The sequence below is a fragment of the Hyperolius riggenbachi genome, chromosome 2 (assembly GCF_040937935.1).
Source record: "Hyperolius riggenbachi isolate aHypRig1 chromosome 2, aHypRig1.pri, whole genome shotgun sequence".
In the NCBI taxonomy this organism is placed as follows: domain Eukaryota; kingdom Metazoa; phylum Chordata; class Amphibia; order Anura; family Hyperoliidae; genus Hyperolius; species Hyperolius riggenbachi.
In genome coordinates this window covers 76,089,726-76,110,193 of record NC_090647.1, presented here as the reverse complement: position 1 = coordinate 76,110,193, position 20,468 = coordinate 76,089,726, and the positions used below count along the sequence as shown (strand labels likewise).

General features: G+C 44.7%; 1 protein-coding gene across 2 annotated transcripts in view; it reads right to left on the bottom strand.

Moving 5' to 3' along the window:
* The window catches only part of ZMYM2 (zinc finger MYM-type containing 2), a 122,134-nt gene that overhangs the window by 54,091 nt on the left and 47,575 nt on the right, over positions 1-20,468 (bottom strand). For both annotated transcript variants that reach the window (XM_068266926.1, XM_068266927.1), the window contains exons 3-5: positions 14,898-15,189; positions 8,270-8,432; positions 4,316-4,528 (exon numbers count right to left, since the gene is read on the bottom strand). In XM_068266926.1, coding sequence (XP_068123027.1) covers positions 4,316-4,528; positions 8,270-8,432; positions 14,898-15,189 — 668 coding nt within the window. The remainder of the gene's footprint in view (positions 1-4,315; positions 4,529-8,269; positions 8,433-14,897; positions 15,190-20,468) is intronic.

The following is a 20,468-nucleotide window of genomic DNA, read 5'->3' as shown; positions in this document are numbered from 1 at the left end:
GAGCGCTTGCGGACAAGACCACGCATGTGCAGTGGAGCTACGGTCACAGAAATTTCAGAAAGTGGGTGAACGGAAAGAACCCAGAGGATGCTGAGGCACCTGACAGAGTAAGTTTAAGTCCAAATCTTTACTTCTGCTTCAGCTGCGCTTTAAAGTTTACCAGAGATGGTGGCCCCACAAAAATATTCTGCCCCACTGCCCTCCCGACTCCACGAGCTGGAAAATTAAAAGTGCCTCATCCAACTTATTTCTGTACATGTTCATGGCCTTGGTTGCCCTGTTTGGGCCGGGCGGACGTGTGCGGCCAGGGGTGACGGACCTAGCCCGTTTTTAAACGGGTTAAGGTCTTTAGTATGGCCTGGCGGCACACGTCAATGACCGCGCTCCCATGGCCAGGAGCACTCTGCACATGTGCACTAAGAGAAGTGACATAGTGGGCATGCGCAAAGTGCTCCTGCACACGGGAGCACATTCAATGACACGCATCGCCGGCCCTAGTGCTTACGCACTGCTGCAGGGCCGAAAACAGGTTCTGATTGCTCTTAAAGAACAGAGGGGAACAGAGGTGAATAGTGCAACCGTGGGCGTTAGGACTGTTACCTATACAAGCCTGCTCGCCCCATTCTGACAATTCTACAATCTTTTTCACCTTGGTTATCCTTTAAATATTCATTTTTCACTGTGAACCAGCCTGTGACTACATTAAGGAAAGACTTTACATCAAATTTACAAACTAACAGGTTCAAACTAAAGGGGTTCACAGGATTGAAATCAAAATAATTTGACAGAAACCATGACCGCTCCGGCAACCTAACCTCAGCTACAGTAGAACTGACTATATCTTTGGATGTAAAAACAAGACCATCTCCCCCTCCTTACATATTGACCAGCAATGATTTACCTTCTAATTAGTCTAAAATGTCCATCACTATAATCTATATAAAAAAAAAAAAAAGCTACTACTGAAAGAAAGCCAGATAAAATCCTGTAAAAGGAAAAACTTTGGTACCAGTATAAGATTTTTTTCTTAAATATTTTTTTAGTTTCAAATAAAGAAAAAAAATAAAAAAGAATTCTAGTATATATACACGCTTTGACAGGGCTGTGTAATATAATAGGTTTCTAGTAAATGGCCAAATATTAGCATGGCGATAAAAATGGTGTGGTTTGCTTAGCCGACTGTGTGATCTGTGTTAATAAAACTATCCATGCCAAACAATTTTTGCTATGGAGGAGAAACAGAGGACAGATGCACACTGTAGCCTAAACTGAGCCAAATACTTCATAGGACGATCAAATCTATAAGGCACAACAGTCAAACGAGATCTTCCGCAGTCAAACTGCATGTCGGTACAGCACTCATTCCTCAAACACAGTCGCCACAGCGGTTATTAAAAGTCAGCAACTATTGCCTGTGTGTGCAAGGTTTAAGTGGTCACAAAGGAGAACTTTAATTTTAAAACAGTTATCTAAAATGTCACACTAAACCCTCTCAAGCACTACACCTATATTATCCAAACCAAGGGCTTCCTATCCAAGCTAAGGGCTTCCTGTGTTTACATCCAGTGTTACTGCCCTCTTCTGGCCATGAAGTTTATGTTGCAGTAGAAAGTAGACAGGCTCTCCACTGAAAAGCCATGATGCTGGATGTAAACGTAACTTATAACGTCTAATCCGAATACTTGTTATCTATGAGACTAAAGCTACTAATTGGGCACCAAACATTTTTAAGCGAGGTCAATAACCACAGCCTCCATACTTCTCTTAACCCATTACTGACACAAAAAGAGGACTCCTATTAGGTTAATATTCTTATCTTAAATATACTTCTGTCTTATCTGTTTGATAAGGAGGTTAGAACTTCACTCTAGCCAAAATGTTTTACATTTTGTGGCTCATATGTGGTGGAAAAAAAGGCATAGGAGGAGTATATCATCCATGGATAAGTTTACTATGAGAATATCTAGCTTATAGAAGATCTCCAGGGATATTTAATACAGGAAGATATCCCCCACCTCATTACTGTACAATAGAAAAAATAGTAGAAAGAATTAGGTGTAAGCCAACCATCAACCTCACTCCCCCCGCTATATGCAGGGACTGGGTGTGTAACTAAGCAAATAGGAAGCATCTGGACAGCTAGTCAATCAGAAAGCACGGGTAGCAGCCAAGCAGTGAGCAGACAGGAGAAATTATTAGGTCACGTGACTGCGGCCTTTCGACCCTGAATAGGAAATTTGAGGCTCCATTCACACTACAGTGTCCTAGTACTTTACCCCGCCACAGTGGCCATTAATCTCTATGAGATTGGCTACAGTACCTTGTGATGTGATGGAAGTGCATTGCCGAGTGGTACTGCTTGGCACACTGTTGCATTGGGAGTCCGCGGCACTGCAACATTCTTTAGGGCCATTCACACTTAAAGGGAACCAGAGACGTTGGGGGAAAGCTTTTATACATACCTGGAGATTCCTCCAGTCCCATACGCACGGATCAATCCCACGCAGCTGTCCTCCGCTGCCTGGATCCGCCGGTCCCGTCATTACCGCCAGTCGGTCGGCAGATGCGGCCATTTGTCCGCATCACAGGGGGCTCCCTCCATATAAGTACGCGTGAGGCTGCATACTGCGCAGCCGCATGCATACGGGTATGGAGAGAGCCCCTGTGATGCGGACAATTGGCCGCATCCGCCGGAAGTGACGGGACCCGGAACCGCCGATACAGGAAGCGGAAGATGGCGGCGTGGGAGCGATCCAGGTTTATGGGGCTGGAAGAAGCCCCAGGTATTTATAAAAGCTTTTTCTATTTTTAACCTCCTTGCCGGTCTAAAAAATCCGGCAAGGAGGCAGCGCCGCACATTTTTTTAATTTTTTTTTTTTTAAATCATGTAGCGAGCCAAGGGCTCGCTACATGATAGCCGCTAAGCGGCGGCATCCCCCCACCCACTCCGATCGCCTTCGGCGATCAGAGTATGCAGGGAATCCCGTTGAGAACGGGATTTCCTGCAGGGCTTCCCCGGTCGCCATGGCGACGGGGCGGGATGACGTCACCGACGTCATGGACGTCGGTACGTCATAGGGAATCCCGATCCGCCCCTCAACGCTGCCTGGCACTGATTGGCCAGGCAGCGCAGGGCTCTGGGGCGGGGGGGAGCGACTCGGCGCGGCGGATTGCGGCGGATCGGCGGCGAGCGGAAGTTACAAGCAGCTAGCAAAGTGCTAGCTGCTTGTAACAAAAAAAAAATTATGCAAATCGGCCCAGCGGGGCCTGAGATATCCTCCTGCGCAGGTTACCCCGAGCTGAGCTCGGGATAACCGGCAAGGAGGTTAATGAATGTTCCTCTCTGGTTCCCTTTAAGTGATTAGCAGGCAATTCCCACTTATCGCTAAAGCGCTTATTAAAGCGCTAGTGCTTTGTTACCTAATGGCAGTGTTCTCACTGCCGCGATTGCCGCCGATCGCGGGCATTTTGTGATTAGCAGCAATCGCAAACGTGTTACCTGCAGCATTTCCTGGAGCGACTGCGGTACAGTGCTTATGAAAGTGCTGACTGCTATCGCTCTGAAATTTGCGGAAGTGTCCAGTGATTTTTACCGTGCTAATCGCGGTAAAATCACTTGCACAAAACGGAAGCGCTAAGTGCTTCCGTTTTGCGCTTTTAGATGTGAAAGGGGCCTTATAGACTGTTGCGATAGCAGTGCAGCATGCATACCGGTGTGACGCAATTCCTATCTGGAAGTGTGCATGTGACTTGGGGTACAGACTCACTGGAAATTGGCTTTAATTCTATTGTTAGAATTAAGTTTTTCTAGCTTTTTATCTACTTTTTACTTTTACTGTCATCTCAGTTTGCCACTAGCGAAAACTGAGCACTTTATCTTACACAAGCCCTATTATTTTGAAAAGCAAACATGGCTTTCGTTACCAAAACGAACAAAAACTATAAGCACTGCAAATGCCCCCTCCCTAATGAAAATAGAAACATTCTATTAAGTTTAAATGTGACTATACATTCCCTGGTCACAACTTAAGGCACATGAGAGGAAGATTGAGTACCTGAGAAACTACATTAAATACAGAGATTATATAAAAAGTGTGATATCATTAACAAGCCCTGAGAGAAAACATGTAACAGGCAACAGCAAATGCCAGTGTAGGAAAGAAACATAAGAGATAAGCAATTTCCCCTGATCATTGTTTCACATGTTCTGTATCTTTTGCCTGATACCATTGCATAGCAGTGTATGTAGACTATCACAGTGAGGAACTTTCTTCCCTTCCAGCTAGTATAGGTTGGAACAACTTCTATAGTTTACCAGCTTAAAATCATTGAGGCAGCCAGGACTGCAGAACCTCTTCCACTGGCCATCAATCATGAGAACATTGCTCCCGGCGCCTTTGCTTGGTAGATATTCTCCACAGTGCTCACAGCAATTCATGATCAAACCGTTGGCCATCCTATAGCGATTGAAGCAGTGATCGCTACACAACTTATGTGTCATGTTTTTAAAGCTTACTTCATGGCGTATCTAGGGAGAGACAATAAAAAAGGCATTGTAAGGTTACATAGAAAATGACAGGTTATTAAAATAATGTTCATGTGAGATGTAATCCTTAATGCTTTAATACTTAATCAGAACTGCATTTTTTGTTTGGGAAGGGGGGGGGGGGGGGGTGCTTAGAGGAATTGACAAGCTAGATGCTGTGCAGGCTTTACTGTGAAAATTGGGGTGCATTCACACATGCCAGAGCCTTTTTTCATTCGTTTTCTGTCGTTTGTGATCACTGTGATTGGCTTAGAGTGATCACCTGGTAAGAAGCCAGAGAAACTGACTCCTAATCGATAGGCAAAAAGCTTGGCTGTCACATGACAGCAAAATCTGGGGTGGCAGCAAACAGCTTCGGAGTACAGAAAGCCACGGCAAAGAATCTATGCTGCATCAGAGATAGAGAGCTGCAATGGCATAGATCCTCACTTCTGTTGTCCCGAGCCGATTAAAGAAGCATCCAATATGGGTTGCTCCCCATTTTTAACAATTAAAGCACCCACCACCACCACCACCACCACCGATACCCAAGGACAGTCAAGGAGCAGAAAAAAGATCAATGGCTTGCACACAAATTTATGCAAATCATATAAAGGTTGTAGGAACCATACAATGCAATGGTGAGCTCTAGCTGGATCTGCCAAATGTATTTATTTATTTAAACATTTCAATTCAACATTTTATTGTAATACAGGATGAAAGAGATTCAGTATTCCTCTTGACCACTTCCTTACCAAGTCAAGCTTGTTAAACTAATAAACCCTTTAAACCGTTTAGATTTACAGAGACATGCAGAACTTTTCTGACATGACACCAGAAATCCCAATATGTTTAACAATGGCTTAGTGGTTAGATATTTGGAAACAAGGCTGAGATTTAGGGCTTGTTTCCACTGTTGCGACGCGATTTCGGCCGCATTCCGACGCTTGTAAAAACGCATGCGGATGCGTTTCCACATGCGTTTTTACCCGCGATTTCGCCTGCGATTTCGCATGGCAGGGTGCCATGCGAAATTAACCATGACACTACCAGGGCTAAATAAAATTGAAAAAGGTGCGAAATCGCACGCGAAATCGCGGGTAAAAACGCATGTAACAAACGCATGCGTTTTTACTATTAAATACATTAGCGGCGATTCGCACGGATTCCCGACGCAGGCGAAATCGTTGGCTCTTTTGTGCGTTTTTTTCACACTGAAAAAAACGCACCTCAACAACGCTACAGTGGAAACAGGCCCATCCACTTGTATTACATGTGCGGATCTGCATGCGTTGGACGCATGCAGATTCGCCATAGTGGAAACGAGCCCTTAATCGAACTAGGAACACTACAAGCATATAGCTGTATGCTCTGCCTCCGAGTGGACTTTTCCAGATCCAGCACTTCTCTCTCAACTTCCAAACTGGAAAATGTGACATATACAGTAGCCTAGCCCAGCATGTATGTAAAGGACTGACAAGGCTTAAAGGAATACTATCGCTTGAAACGACTTTTTTTATACTCTATATTAGTGTACACATTACCACTAGTGCTAGGGGCACTTTTATTCACCCAGGTCTCTCTCTCGCTATCCCTGTTTAAAAAATTCATTTCTCACACAGCTCATAGTAGTTTGGGTCACCCTGAGCTGCTTGGTTACTCTGTCACACAGCTCACAAATATATTTCACTGTGTCACTCACAGCATGCAGGAGACATGAGGAGAAATAAGCTAATCTGAGGAGGTAACAGGTAACTACATGAGCTGTAATATTGCTGGAATATAACTAGCTATAACACTAGTCTGTGTTTACACTCAGACTGCTTGCCTGGCTGCCTGCTTGTGATGATGATTCACTCCAGGCTGCATCCACTTTACAAGTTGCTGAGAGGGGCAGACCACTGTCTACAATTAGCATTATTAGTATCTTTATCAGTCAAGAGAAGCAAAGATAATAAACACACATTGCTAGAATATTTAACCCCTTACCACCATATCAATAAGATTCTTTCAGCAAGGTGATAATTAAACTATAAACTGAGGAGTTGATAGCAACTCCCCTGTGCAGAGACATGGTCTAGCCCTTTGGGAGCTGTCAGTATTTAGATACATTTTGTATCCAACACTGACCCCAAAAGGATTTTACAGCTGAGGGGAACAGCTGTGTGAGGAATCAAATTGCTCCTAGTACTTGTCCTAATGTGTGCTACAACATACAGCATTTAACAATAAATGCATACATTGATAGTATTCCTTTAAAGGACATCCGAGGTGAAAATAAGCTTGTGAGAAAAACAATTGTATCTATCCTTCTCCAAAAAATATTTTTTTTAGATGTTCCACAGTTTTTTTTGTATTTAAAACTAGTTTTTAAGTTTTTACTGTTTCATTGTCTCTGCTCAATGACACTCAATTGAAGTATGCCAGAGCTCAACTCTATGAAATATTGACCCTTTTTATCTCTTTCCTGCTCCAGGAAGCCATTTACTGACAGGAAAGTGTTTTATGGCTGTAATTACTTATCAGTGAGGGTTATGCTATAGTCTGACCCAGTCCGACACAGTCCCGACCCAGATAGAAACTGTCACTTGCATACCTGATTTTTAACCCTTTCAGGAAAAAAAGGAAAACAGCCTAGTTATTTGTGTGCTAGGCACTGTACATACACATGTCTATCTCATCATGTCACCTCGGTTGTCCTTTAAGCGTAAGTTCCACAGAACAGACTAAATCCTTTCCCCTTTCTTTCTGAAGCCCTGAGGTTTCACTGCTGGCTACATGATAGCATGGACTGGGAAAAAGGGAAGTTTTATGCTAGGTACACAGTATGAGATTTTTCTGCCAGATTTTCTGTCAGATCAGAAGATCCAACAAGTCCGATCTGATTTCCGATTGTTTTCTGATCGATTTTCGATAGTTGTGAACAGAAAACACTCGGAAAATCGATCGGAAAATAATCAGAAATCGATCGGAATTGTTGGAAATAAGAGACCTGCCAGAAAATGTCATTGTGTGTACCTAGCATAAGGGTCTCTCCAAACAGACAATGAAAACATTAAAATCCCAAATGTTTTCCTCCTCTGTGCTACTAAAAATGTTATTGCTGCCTGTGTTGCATTTCGGAAGTTTCCCATCCAGTTATGGTTCTCCAAACTACATTAGTGATGTAACTGCAACAGGATTACATTAGGGGGGCACAGCAGCGAGCAAGGCCGATTCCGGATCGATTTCATGCTGAAATTGATCGGGAATCAACCTGTGGTGTAAGGGCAGCAGACAGAGCTCTCTTATCAGATTTAATAAGAGAGATTTGTCTCTTGGTCGAATCTGCCCATCATCGCTAGATCTATGTGCACCTTTATGCTTCAGTACTTGTAATTGAATTAGATCAGTGAATAGACTTCTTGTCAGTTAATTAGGTCGTGAATAGATCCATATCAAAAAGCCAAACCTTAGTATAGAAAAGCTCAGATCCCCTCCATCACTTTGAGGAATACTTCAGTGTGCAAGAGATCATGGAATGTTTTTTTCAGCAGCAGTAAATGCCATTTTAGATCTATTGTCTTTTCAAATAACAGATATGCTGTTTAACTTATGCAGATAGAGGAAACACAGAAAAAAAACCTGGGAGAGAGTCCAGACACTTGAAGAGTTTGACAAATAACACAGCTTACAATTCTGCTGCACAACAGTAAGTACATGTGCAAGGCACACAGCGTGCGTAAATATAAGGTGAAGGTATACCTCTGTTAATTTGCCACAAATAGTGCATCTCGACTTGTTTTGATTTTTGGCGGAATTCTGCTTGTCCTCATACAGCGATAAGCAATAAGTACTGCAGAATTCCTGGAAAGATTCACTTGAATCGACTTGCGCAACAATTGTACCTTTCATGGTGGTAATATCTCTGAAAAACAAGCAGAAAATGATCTCAACAAGCAGACTTTGAACAAGATAACAATAAGCAGAAGCCAACACAATGTTACAGGGTCAAGCAAGTTCATTGCTTCCAAGAGTCAAAAAGGTCACACTGTCCTGCTGTTCTGCACAGCTGGTCCTTAGACCTGTCTGACCTCAAACACAGCTTCAGGCCTGGAACCCACCACATAATCGCTAGTACAATTGCTAGCGTTTTTAATAAGTGATTTGTAAGTGATTTTATGAGCGTTTTCCGGCACTTTTGGGAGAGATTTTAAAAAGTGTAAGCTTTTTGCCTGCGATTGTGTAGCGATTTGTGATTTTAATTCTGATTGGTCCTTTCAATGTATCATAATTTTATTTACAGTTTGCAATCGCACTCAAATCGCTATGTGTAGCAATTCATAAGTGATTTGCCAGCGCTTCAGTACATTACATTGAAGTGCAAATGCTTTCAAAAAAATGCTGCCAGTCCTGTGATTGCTCTAGTGGGTTCCAGCCCTCACAGTGACTTGTAAAGCCTCATGCAGGATAGATAAACCACAGCCTAGGCAGTCATTCAGAACCATGCAGGAAGAGAAAATGGAGTGTAAAGCTGCTGTATGTCGTTTATGTGATATGCCACAGCACTTACAAGACAACTAAAGCGACAGGGATATGGAGGCTACAACATTTATTCACTTTTAAAGAATGCCAGTTGCCTGGATATCCTGCTATTCCTCTGCCTTTAATACTTGCCACAGACCCTGAACAAGCATGCTGCAGATCAGGTGTTTCTGATATTATTGTCAGATGACAAGATTAGCTGTGTACTGGTTTCTGGTGCGATTCAGACACTACTACAGCCAAATAGACCAGCAGGTCAAACGGTATTGATTAGAAGGATATAAATATGTCAGCCTGCAAATTCTTCACACTTCAGTTGTCCTTTAAAGTGAACCTAAAGTCACTTAAAAAAACGAGATTAACTCACCTAGGGCTTCCCTCAGCCCCCTGCAGACAATCGGTGCCCTCGCAGCTCCGCTCCGATGTCCCAGGACCCGCCGGCGAGCACTTCCGGTTTGGCCGTCACCGGCCGACAGGGATGGGAACGCGAGTGATTGTTCGCGTTCCCAGCCTGTATATCGCCCCCTATGCTGCTATTGCGACCTCCTGGCCGCAATAGCAGCATAGGGGGCGATATACAGGCTGGGAACGCGAACAATCACTCGCGTTCCCATCCCTGTCGGCCGGTGACGGCCAAACCGGAAGTGCTCGCCGGCGGGTCCTGGGACATCGGAGCGGAGCTGCGAGGGCACCGATCGTCTGCAGGGGGCTGAGGGAAGCCCCAGGTGAGTTAATCTCGGTTTTTTTAAGTGACTTTAGGTTCACTTTAAGCAATACCATTTGTCTGGCTGTCCTGCTGATCCTCTGCTTCTATTACTTTTAGCCATAGACCAGGAACAGGCCTATGCAAATCAGGTGTTATTGACATTGTCAGATCTGTCAAGATTAGCTGCATGCTCGTTTCTGGTGTAATTGAGACGCTACTGCAGCCAAATAGATAAGCAGGGCTGCCAGCCAACTGGTATGGTTTGGAAGGAATTAAACATGGCAGCCACCATATTCTCCTGACTTCAGTTGTCTTAACAATGGACAAGCACACTGTGTGTACTTATCCACCCGCCACTCACTAGTGCACTGTCCCATCATCCCTCATCACCTGTCCATTGATAGAACAATTTGCTTGGCTATAGGTAACAGCATGTCTGTACAGAGCTCATTCTAAGCAATGCCACCCAAACGGCTGAGGTGCAATTGTTAGGGGCAACACTGATTGAAAGTGTGAATGGGCCCAGCAGATCTGCCCACACACACTTTCAATCAATGTCGCCCCCTAACAATTGCTGGGCCCAAGGAGGGTGGAGCCAGTGCTGGTGGGTACAGCAAAAAGTTGATGAGTGGAAGTTGATCCAGTCTTCTGGAACATGAGGTATTATTGTGTTTCCTTTTTTTTTCTGTGGTTATCTGGAAAATAAATGTTCACTCATACTTTGGGATGTATATATATATATATATATATATATATATATATATATATATATATATATATATATGTATATATATATATATATATATATATATATATATATATATATATATATATATAATAAAGGGAGAGGGGGATGTATGGAGATTACTATAATTGTATGAAAGTATACGACTAAATTATGCTCTGAGTGTTTTTGCCTGGAAAGTGAGAAATGTTATTGTAAATGCTAATGGACATGTTTTTGTATAATATTTGAAATGATAAAAAAAAAAAGAGTGTGTATGGGGCTTAACATTAGGATCACAGGTTCACACTTAAAGAGAACCAGAGATGATCTAAAGAAAAGAAGTTATACACACCTGGGGCTTCCTCCAGCCCCGTACGCACGGATCGCTCCCACGCCGCCATCCACGAGAACCGGCTCCCCACTGTTCCGCCAGTCGGAGCCAGTCTAGCGTAGGAGAAGTGCGCTCTTTGCGTATCTCTGCAGCAGTGTATGGAGAGATAAGTAGAGGGCACACTTCTCCTGCGTAGCCTGGCTCCGATGACGTCAGTGACAGGAGCTGGTTCTCGTAGTTGTGGGCAGCGGTAGATAGCGGTGTGGGAGCGATCTGTGCGTATCGGGCTGGAGGAAGCCCCAGGTGTGTATAAAAGCTTTTTTTAAGAGCGTCTCTGGTTCCCTTTAAACAAAATAGCCAATAATTAAGGAGACAACTTGCATAGCGTGCAGAGAAATACAGCACAGACAACTTTTCCCTGCATGCGGAAATCACGTGATATTGTGAGCAATCCCACTGATAAACATGGGCTGTCACATCTGATGGGAATCTGCATGTGGGAAAAATCGCACACCATCCCCAAAAGTGTTAACGTAGCCTAATGCCAGGCAAACAAAGCCATTTATCATCCGATCAATAGGAGTCGGAAGATTATTCCCATCATGTCCGATCTGATCAAACGGGATCGATTTTCTGAAGTTATCATGGGGAAATCGGTCCAGTTATTGATCGAGAGCAGTTTGGACATTTACACACCATGCAACTTCCTGTCAGATTACTAATCAATCCGATGAGAAATAGCATTGTGTGTACCCAGCATTATGATCACCCTTCTTAGTGTAGAAGGATTCCTCTAGAAATGAAGCTAGGAATGGCTAAATCGCAATAAACAGATCGCAGATAGGATCACCAAAACCTTCAGTTACTACTGAAAGTGCCATGAAAGCTTAAAAAGAACATCGGCACCATCTGCTGGAGAACTTACAGTACTGCATCCTTTAAAGTATTGGACAGATTTTATCAGAGCTCAGGAAGCATGTGCAAGGGTTTGTGGCTAGTAAACCTGATTCCAGCTGAGTTTTTATACTAACATCCCCTGTTTGCCTCAGCCTTCTCCTGCTATGTAACTCACCTGTTAGATTAGGCGCTGTGATGCCAATGGCTGCAAGTTCCCAAATCTGCCTCACCTAGAACTAGATAGTTCTTTAAGCACGTTTAACCTCTCCGGGACATGCTAGCACAACTCCGAAGTCTTAATAAACCTCACTTAATGATGGCCTAAGCATACCAGTGGATAGACTAAACTGATAAGGTTCCATCTGAGCAGCATTTCTTTATTTTTTATCCTTTTTTTTTTCTTTTCCCTTTCCCTCGAACTCAGCTTAGCCTTGCCCTTGCCAGACCTTACCTCGGGCTTTATTGAGACACTCTTTGTGCCTGGCTGTTAATTTGCATCATAGTTCTAGGATTTCAGCTATTATTTATTTAACCAACCGAGTAAACGTAGGATACCCTACTAGGGATGAGTACGCAATGACCCCCCCCCCAAAAAAAAAACCACAAAGATTCTACTAGACCAGAAGGTAATTGAACTCTGACAGTGAACACTAAAAAAGTCAATATAGGTAAGCTAAATAAATCATTGCTTATTGGATGATTTTAATTTTTTTTCAGTCACCGTATTTTTCAGACTATAGGACACACTTTTTCTCCTCCAAAAGTGTGTGAGTGAGTGAGTGAGTAAGTGAGTGAGTGTGTGTAGGGGGGGACATTGGGTGCGTCTTATAGTCCCTTAATGTGCGTCCAGGAGCCTCCCCCCCACCAAGCAAGTGCAGACCGCACTCACCAGCTGTAGGCTTCAAGTCCTGCATACTGCTGCTTCCTGTATCCTCCTTCCAGCAGCCGGCATTTGTTCAGAGATGGTCTGCTGATGAGCTGCAACTCCGCAGACTCTCCGGTTGTGGCTTGGGATACAGACACCGGCAGCTATGAGCGCGCAGGGCCTGCCCTCCCCGACCACAGTGCCTGCACTTATCTGTATCACGGAGCGGTGGCAGCTAGTGGTGTGTAGTGCGGCTAAGGGGACTGGGATAGACTCCAGTACTCCACTTCTGGTCTCTAGCCGCTACGAGTGCAAGGCCCCCCTCCCCCCGATACAACACCTGCACTTACCGTATCTAGATCCCGGAGCGGTAGCGTGGCAGCCAGCATTATGCCTCCCGACCACAGCGTCTAGCCGCTACGAGTGCAAGGCCCCCCCTCCCCCCGATACAACGCCTGCACTTATCTAGATTCCGGAGCGGTAGCGTGGCATCCAGCATTATGCCTCCTGACTACAGCGTCTGCACTGCAGATGTGGATGCCAGATGGAACTCTTGTGCAAGGAGCGGGCAGGTGGCAGCATTATGTAGACACCGGTGAACCAGCTCTGGCACGGTGTGATGTAGCTACGTGCAGGCAAGGCCCGCCTCCCGATCACTACACCTGTACTGCACTGATCTGGATCCAGGACTTGACAAGAAACTCTTGCGCAGGCAGCGGTGGGGTGACAGCGACACAGCAACATTTGGTCTGGTAGGTGGCTCCTATTCACTTTCCTCATGTTGGCTACAGACACTATACGTTCCAAATGTTTTTTTCCTCACACTACTGGAGATAAGGCTGCTAAAGTGCACTAAGGAATGACAACTTGATGGGGGTGATGTTTTGCAATGACATGGGACTCTGGCTTTCCCTGTTCAGTTCAGTACATTTCCATTTAGCTCTACTTTAGCACAAGACACTTTTTTTTACTGTTTGAATACCCCTTTCTCTGGCATCTACACTTTATTCAGATCTTTCAAGAGTACCTGTATTATTTACACATGCACTTCACCCCTCTAGACTGAATGATTTATTTATACAATTAGTGGTTTATATGTATCATGTTGTATGCTCTGTTTATGTTCATTATTAGCATGTGCCTAGTACATTGATATTGATGTGTGTGTGTGTGTGTGTGTGTGTGTGTGTGTGTGTGTGTGTGTGTGTGTGTGTGTGTGTGTGTGTGTGTGTGTGTGTGTGTGTGTGTGTGTGTGTGTGTGTGTGTGTGTGTGTGTGTGTGTGTGTGTGTGTGTGTGTGTGTGTGTGTGTGTGTGTGTGTGTGTGTGTGTGTGTGTGTGTGTGTGTGTGTGTGTGTATATGTGTGTGTGCGCGTTTCCCTGGTTTTTGATCTCTAAACCTAGGTGCGTCTTATAGTCCGAAAAATACGGTACTATGAAGTTTCATCCAAATTTAAAGGCAAATGGGGTACTGAAAGCAAAAAGGCCCCAGTTCCATCACAGCCACCCATGTGTTTTCTGAGCGCACGGCCTCTTTTACACTACAAATCTTGCTGTTACTTCAAACTGAAGGACAAGACTGCATTGTGTGATGTTAAGACAGTGGATGGACGCCTGGAACTGGCATGCAGCTTGTGCCTCTAACACAAGTAGCCTACATCATGATTTAGGATTTATATAGTGCCAGCATTGTCCACAGCACTTAAAGAGAACCCGAGGTGGGAATTACTTTTACTATTGGGGCACAGAGGCTGGTTGTGCGCACTAAGACCAGCCTCTGTTGCCCCATCGTGTGCCTCCATGTCCCCCCTGCTCGCCGCTATACCCCCCGCATTGCTGGCTGTGTCGCCAGCTCAATGTTTACCTTGCGCTGTCAGTCAGCGCCGCTCCCCCGCCTCCTCCGCATCGGCGCCACCCGCCGCGTCACTTCCCTCCTATCAGCGGGAGGGAAGGGACACGGGCGGGTGCGCCGATGCGGAGGAGGCAGGGGAGCAGCGCTGACTGACAGCGCAAGGTAAACATTGAGCTGGCGACACGCTGCGTGTCGCCAGCAATGCGGGGGGTATAGCGGCGAGCAGGGGGGACATGGAGGCACACGATGGGGCAACAGAGGCTGGTCTTAGTGCGCACAACCAGCCTCTGTGCCCCAATAGTAAAAGTAATTCCCACCTCGGGTTCTCTTTAACAATATGTAGAGACACATAACACAATGCATAGTACAAGGCAATGGGACATCAGGTATTTAGAGGCAGATTCTGTCTCATTTTACAGCATCCATTTCCACTAGTTTTAACTTTGCCTCACACAGGGCGGGAATCACTTACTTTTTACACATAGTGCAGAGCTTCTTTGGAGCTGGTTTTTGTGAAAAGGATGACAAGCACGATGTAGAGCAGAACAGGTGAGTCGATCCTTTGCGCTGATAGGCGGTCTGCCCTTTCTGGAGTGGCTTCTTACAGTTAGCACAAGTCACTTTAACAGCTTTTGAAGGCTGCTGTGGTGGCGGAGGTTGAGGCTGCTGTAAACCTTGTTTTGGAAGGGAGGCCACTGGCGAGATGGTATCCACACCAGACTGCTGGTTCCTTGGGAATGAAGCAGACTGAGAAAGCCAGCCATCTGGAATAGAGAAAACACACACTAAGCAAGACTACATATAGATCAATAAGACACACTCAGAATGTTAACCATGCTTGCCACTTCCTATATACTAGTGCCTTAGTGCTCATCTTTGTTAAAGTGGATCCGAGGTAAACTTTTACGCATTGCATAGTTGTGTTCCTTTCATATAGTTTATAGGGCATTCCTCAAGCCAAATACTTTTTTTGTTATGTTTTAATACTCTAATTCCCTAGAAACTAAACAAGCCTCGCCCACAGCTTCTCCAGAGTGCCTTGACACTTTGAGCCTTTGTAGCAACGGCTTATGGGAGCTCAGTCTGGCCAGGAGGAGGTTACTAGCCAGAGATTTCAGAGGCAGAGGGGAGGAGGGAGGAGAGTGAAGTTTTCACAGGCTGAGGGCTGGAGATGCAGATCAGCTTGCCTGTGTGTAATGTGACAAACAGAACACGACCGCTCTCATTGTATCACAGGAATAAATAATTTTAAACTGTTGAAGCTGTTTGCAGCTAAATTTGCTGTGTAACTAAACTTTAGATAAGATATATAGACAAGTTACTTGTTATAGTTAGTTTTTCATCTCGGATCCGCTTTAATGACATTTTGCAACAGATGCCAGAGATCAGACACGATATCTTATAAAAGGCTAGCAAAATAGAAGTTCTGAAAATGCAGCCTCATACAAGAATCTGCAGCAAGAATTTGGCCTTGATTTATTTCAACAGAAGCCTCTTGCAGTGAGTAATGCATGCAACCGGAATCACACAAGCATCAATTCATAAACCTCAGCTACCCAGTGGAGGAGTAGATATGACTCAGGTGAGACAGGGAGGCAAACAAACTACTTACATAGCAGAAAGTTTTTCATCTACGCTTTAAATTTGCACAGTTTATGAAGCCTCTGGTGAAACGGCCATTTGTAGTCACAAAATGCATGACAGGCCTCTGAAAAGAAGAGGTTCAGGGTAACGTGGAAAAAAATAAAAATCCATATCCACTTACCCGGGGCTTCCTCCAGCCCGTGGCAGGCAGGAGGTGCCCTCGCCGCCGCTCCAGAGGCGTCCGGTCGTCTTCGGTGGCCGACCCGACCTGGCCAGGCCGGCTGCCAGGTCGGGCTCTTCTGCGCTCCACGGACGGGCTCTTCTGCGTCCCACGCGGGCGCGCTGACGTCATTGGACGTCCTCCGGGCTGTACTGCGCAGGCGCAGAACTGCTGCGCCTGCTCAGTACAGCCCGGAGGACGTCTGATGACGTCAGCGCGCCCGCGTGGGACGCAGAAGAGCCCGTCCGTGGAGCGCAGAAGAGCCCGACCTGGCAGCCGGCCCGGCCAGGTCGGGTCGGCCACCGAAGACGACCGGAAGCCTCTGGAGCGGCGGCGAGGGCACCTCCTGCCTGCCACGGGCTGGAGGAGGCCCCGGGTAAGTGGATATGGATTTTTATTTTTTTTCCACGTTTCCCTGAACCTTCCCTTTAATACTGGGGGAAAACAAAAAAAACAAAAAAAGTCTGTGATGATCTGATACCACAACATAGCCAGGATGTTTCGATCAATTTCTGTCTAAAATTTGCGGAATGGTGGAAAATCTTAGTCGATTGGTAATTGCGTTCAATATTGCGACAACTGACAGACCTCCAGCCAGTGTCCCCAATCGTATAAGTGCCCCGCTCCCCATGCAGTGTTAACCACTTAAAATGGATTCAAGATGAAAAACTAACTATAACAAGTAACTTGTCTATATATCTTATCTAAAGTTTAGATAGTTTATACAGCAAATCTAGTAGCAAACAGCTTCAACAGTATATGATTATTTCTTCCTGTGATACGAGAGCAGCCATATTCTGCTGGTCATTACACACAGGCAACGCTGCTCTGCATCTCCTCCCCTCAGTCTGTGAAAACTTCACTCCCCTCTCCTCCTCCCCTCTGCCTCTGAAATCCCTGGCTAGTAACCTCCTCCTCCTGCCCAGACTGAGCTCCCATAAGCCCTTGCTACATTAATCTGAATTTGTCCAGCAGGAGCCACCTAGCGGTAATCTGTACGAATATATTCGTACAACGGTGTTGTGGTGGGTGCACTTTGTAGCCGTTGGGTGCATGCTCGTATTCCACCGCTAATACAGGGGATCGATTGCGGAAGGGGAACGAGTGTTCTTGCGAGGCAACTGATCCCCTGTGAATGAATCAACATGCCTCCAATCATGAGAAAAGATCGAACACTTCCTGGTAACTTCCAGGAGAGTGCTTAGTGCCACCTAGTGGCCAAAAAGTAAATTTAAAGAAAAAAAATACATTACACATTTAAAGAGAATCTGTATCAATAAAAAATGCCCCTTGGGGGTACTCCCCTCGGAAGTGGGAAGCCTCTGGATCCTATCGAGGCTTCCCCGTCCTGCTCTGTCCCACGGTGGTCTCGCTATAGGTCCACCAATGGTGGCCATGTAAATATTTACCTTCCCGGCTTTAGCGCAAGCACAGTAGCGACTCTCGGCTCCAAAATAGGAGGAAATATCCGATGTCGGCTGTGCATTCGGAGGGCCAGAGCGAGACAACAGTGAGACAGAGGAAGACGGGGCAAGCCTCATTAGGATCCAGAGACTTCCACCTCCCAAGGAGAGTACCTCCCAGGGGCATTTTTGTTAGCACGGAGTCTCTTTAATAAAGCATCATTAACCCCAACCCTCCCCCCTAGCTAACAAAAAAAAAAAAAAAACGTTTTCAAAACAAAACAAGTTTAAAAAAAATTAAGTTACATTAGGGAAAAAAAATTATAATATGCATGTGGTGAGAGCATATTAATGTGTGGATTTTATGCATAATAAAACGTTTTATTTCAAAACTATAATAGCTTAAAACTGAGACAATGATTTTTTTCGACGTTTTTTTTTTTTCTTATTTCCGTTAAAATGCATTTAGAATGAAATAACTATTAGCAAAATGTACTACCCAAAGAAAGCCATAATTGGCATCGAAAACAACAAGATACAGATCGTTTTGTTGCGATAAGTTGTAATAAAGTTATTGGCGAATGAATGGAAGGAGCGCTGACAGGGGAAAATTGCTTCTGTCCTAGAGGTGAAAACACCTGCGCAGGGCTGTGGAGTCAGTACAAAAATCTTCTGACTCCAACTCCTCAGTTTATGAAACCACCGACTTCAACTCCGGGTACCCAAAATGGCTCCGACTCGGATTCCTCAGCCCTGCACCTGCGGGCTGAAGTGGTTGAAGGCTTACCTATCCACAGGGTAGTGGAGTCAGAGCCCAGAGCAAATTTTGGGTAACTGGAGTCGATTGTTTCATAAACTAAGGAGTCGGATGATTTTTTTTACCAACTTCACAGCCCTGGTAAGTATTAGACTAAGGAGTTGGGAGTCAAGGAGTCGGAGCAATTTTGGGTACCTAGAGTTGGAGTCAGTGGTTTCATACTCCTACATTGATTTTTGTCTATCCGCCAATGCGACTCCTGGCCTCCTCCAGTAGAACCATGAGCACCGTCCCATGTGACACTAGTGCATGTGACATCACTTTGTATGGCACTTTCCACAAGCAGCTGAAGATGGTGAATTCACCGCCTGTCAGCTGCCCCCATCCATCTGCCGGATGACAGGTGTGGAGTTATTCAATGTTGCCCTTCAGCTGCAAGTAACTGCCACTGAACAGCGGTTGTGGCTGGATTTCTTAACAAATGAGCAGTTCAACCATTTGTGGAAAAGAGGCCTAAATCCTTTGGGTTTATGTAACAGTTTGTAGTGAAGCTGGTTCTTGGATAAGCCAGACTTGCACCCAATTTTTATTAACTTGTAACACCACCCTGGAGTATTGAGGCTACCCATTCTGGTAAAAGCAGCAGATTTCTGGCATCACTACAGGACAATTACTTGACTCAAATGGTAACGGAACCAACTAGGGGGAATGCGTTACTGGATCTGATCATTTCTAATAGACCAGATAATGTATCAAATGTGCAGGTTCAAGAACATTTGGGAAATAGTGATCACAACATGATAACGTTTGATCTGGTGACTGATAGGCCGCGGGGCAGCGGGACCACTAAAACTATGAATTTCAGAAAAGCAAAGTTCAACCAACTCAGGCAGGCACTAAGTTTGGTGAACTAGGATAATGTACTACAAGGGGGCAGGACACTGAAGGGAAATGGCAAGCTTTTAAACTTACTCTCAATCAATATTGTAGTATGTATATCCCATATGGAAACAAACTATATAGGAATAAAAAAATGCCTCTATGGATGAATAGAAAGGTTAGAGATAAAATGAAGGGAAAAAAGAATGCCTATAAGGTCCTAAAACAGGAGAGGGGACCGAGGCGGCATTAAACAATTATAAGGAGTGCAATAAAAATTGTAAAAAAATAAATTAGGCTGGCAAAGATTGAAGCTGAAAATCAAATCGCTAGGGATATCAAATCTAACCGAAAAAAGCTTTATAAGTACATCAACTCTAAAAAAAGAAAGGTTGACTGTATAGGACTTATAAAGGGTGGGGGGGGGGGGGGGGGGGGTGACGGGACGGGACTCAATGGTGGATGACCAAGGTAAGGCAGAGTTATTAAATGCTTTCTTTGCTTCTGTCTTCACAAGGAACACATCACTGTTGCAAATTACAGAGGCAGAAGAGTCTCAATCTTCCAACTGTAATATTAAATACTTAACGCAGGAAGAAGTGAATGCAAGACTAAATAAATTAAAAATAGACAAGGCACCTGGCCCGGATGGCATGCATCCTCGGGTACTAAGGGAATTAAGTTCAGTTATAGATAAACCCCTTTATCTTATGTTTTGTGACTCTCTTTCAACTGGCAGAGTCCCAGTGGCCATGTTTTCCATTATTTAAGAAGGGCAAAAAATCAGATCCAGGAAATTATAGACCTGTAAGCTTAACATCAGTTGTATGCAAACTATTTGAGGGGTTACTAAGATACTATAAATGACTTCATAGTAGAAAATCTTATTTCTCAGCATCAACATGGGTTTACTAAACACAGGTCCTGTTTGAGTAACATGCTCAACTTTTATGAGGTAGTGAACGCTAATGTGGATATTGGGAATGCTGTAGATGTGATATACTTGGACTTTGCAAAGGCCTTCGACACTGTTCCCCACAAAAGTCTGGTGCAAAAGTTGAGGATGCAAGGACTGGGGAAGAGTCTGTGTGCATGGATAGGGAACTGGCTAATGGACAGAAAACAAAGAGTTGTGGTAAATGGATCGTACTCAAAATGGGAGACTGTTAGCAGTGGGGTCCCACAGGGGTCTGTACTGGG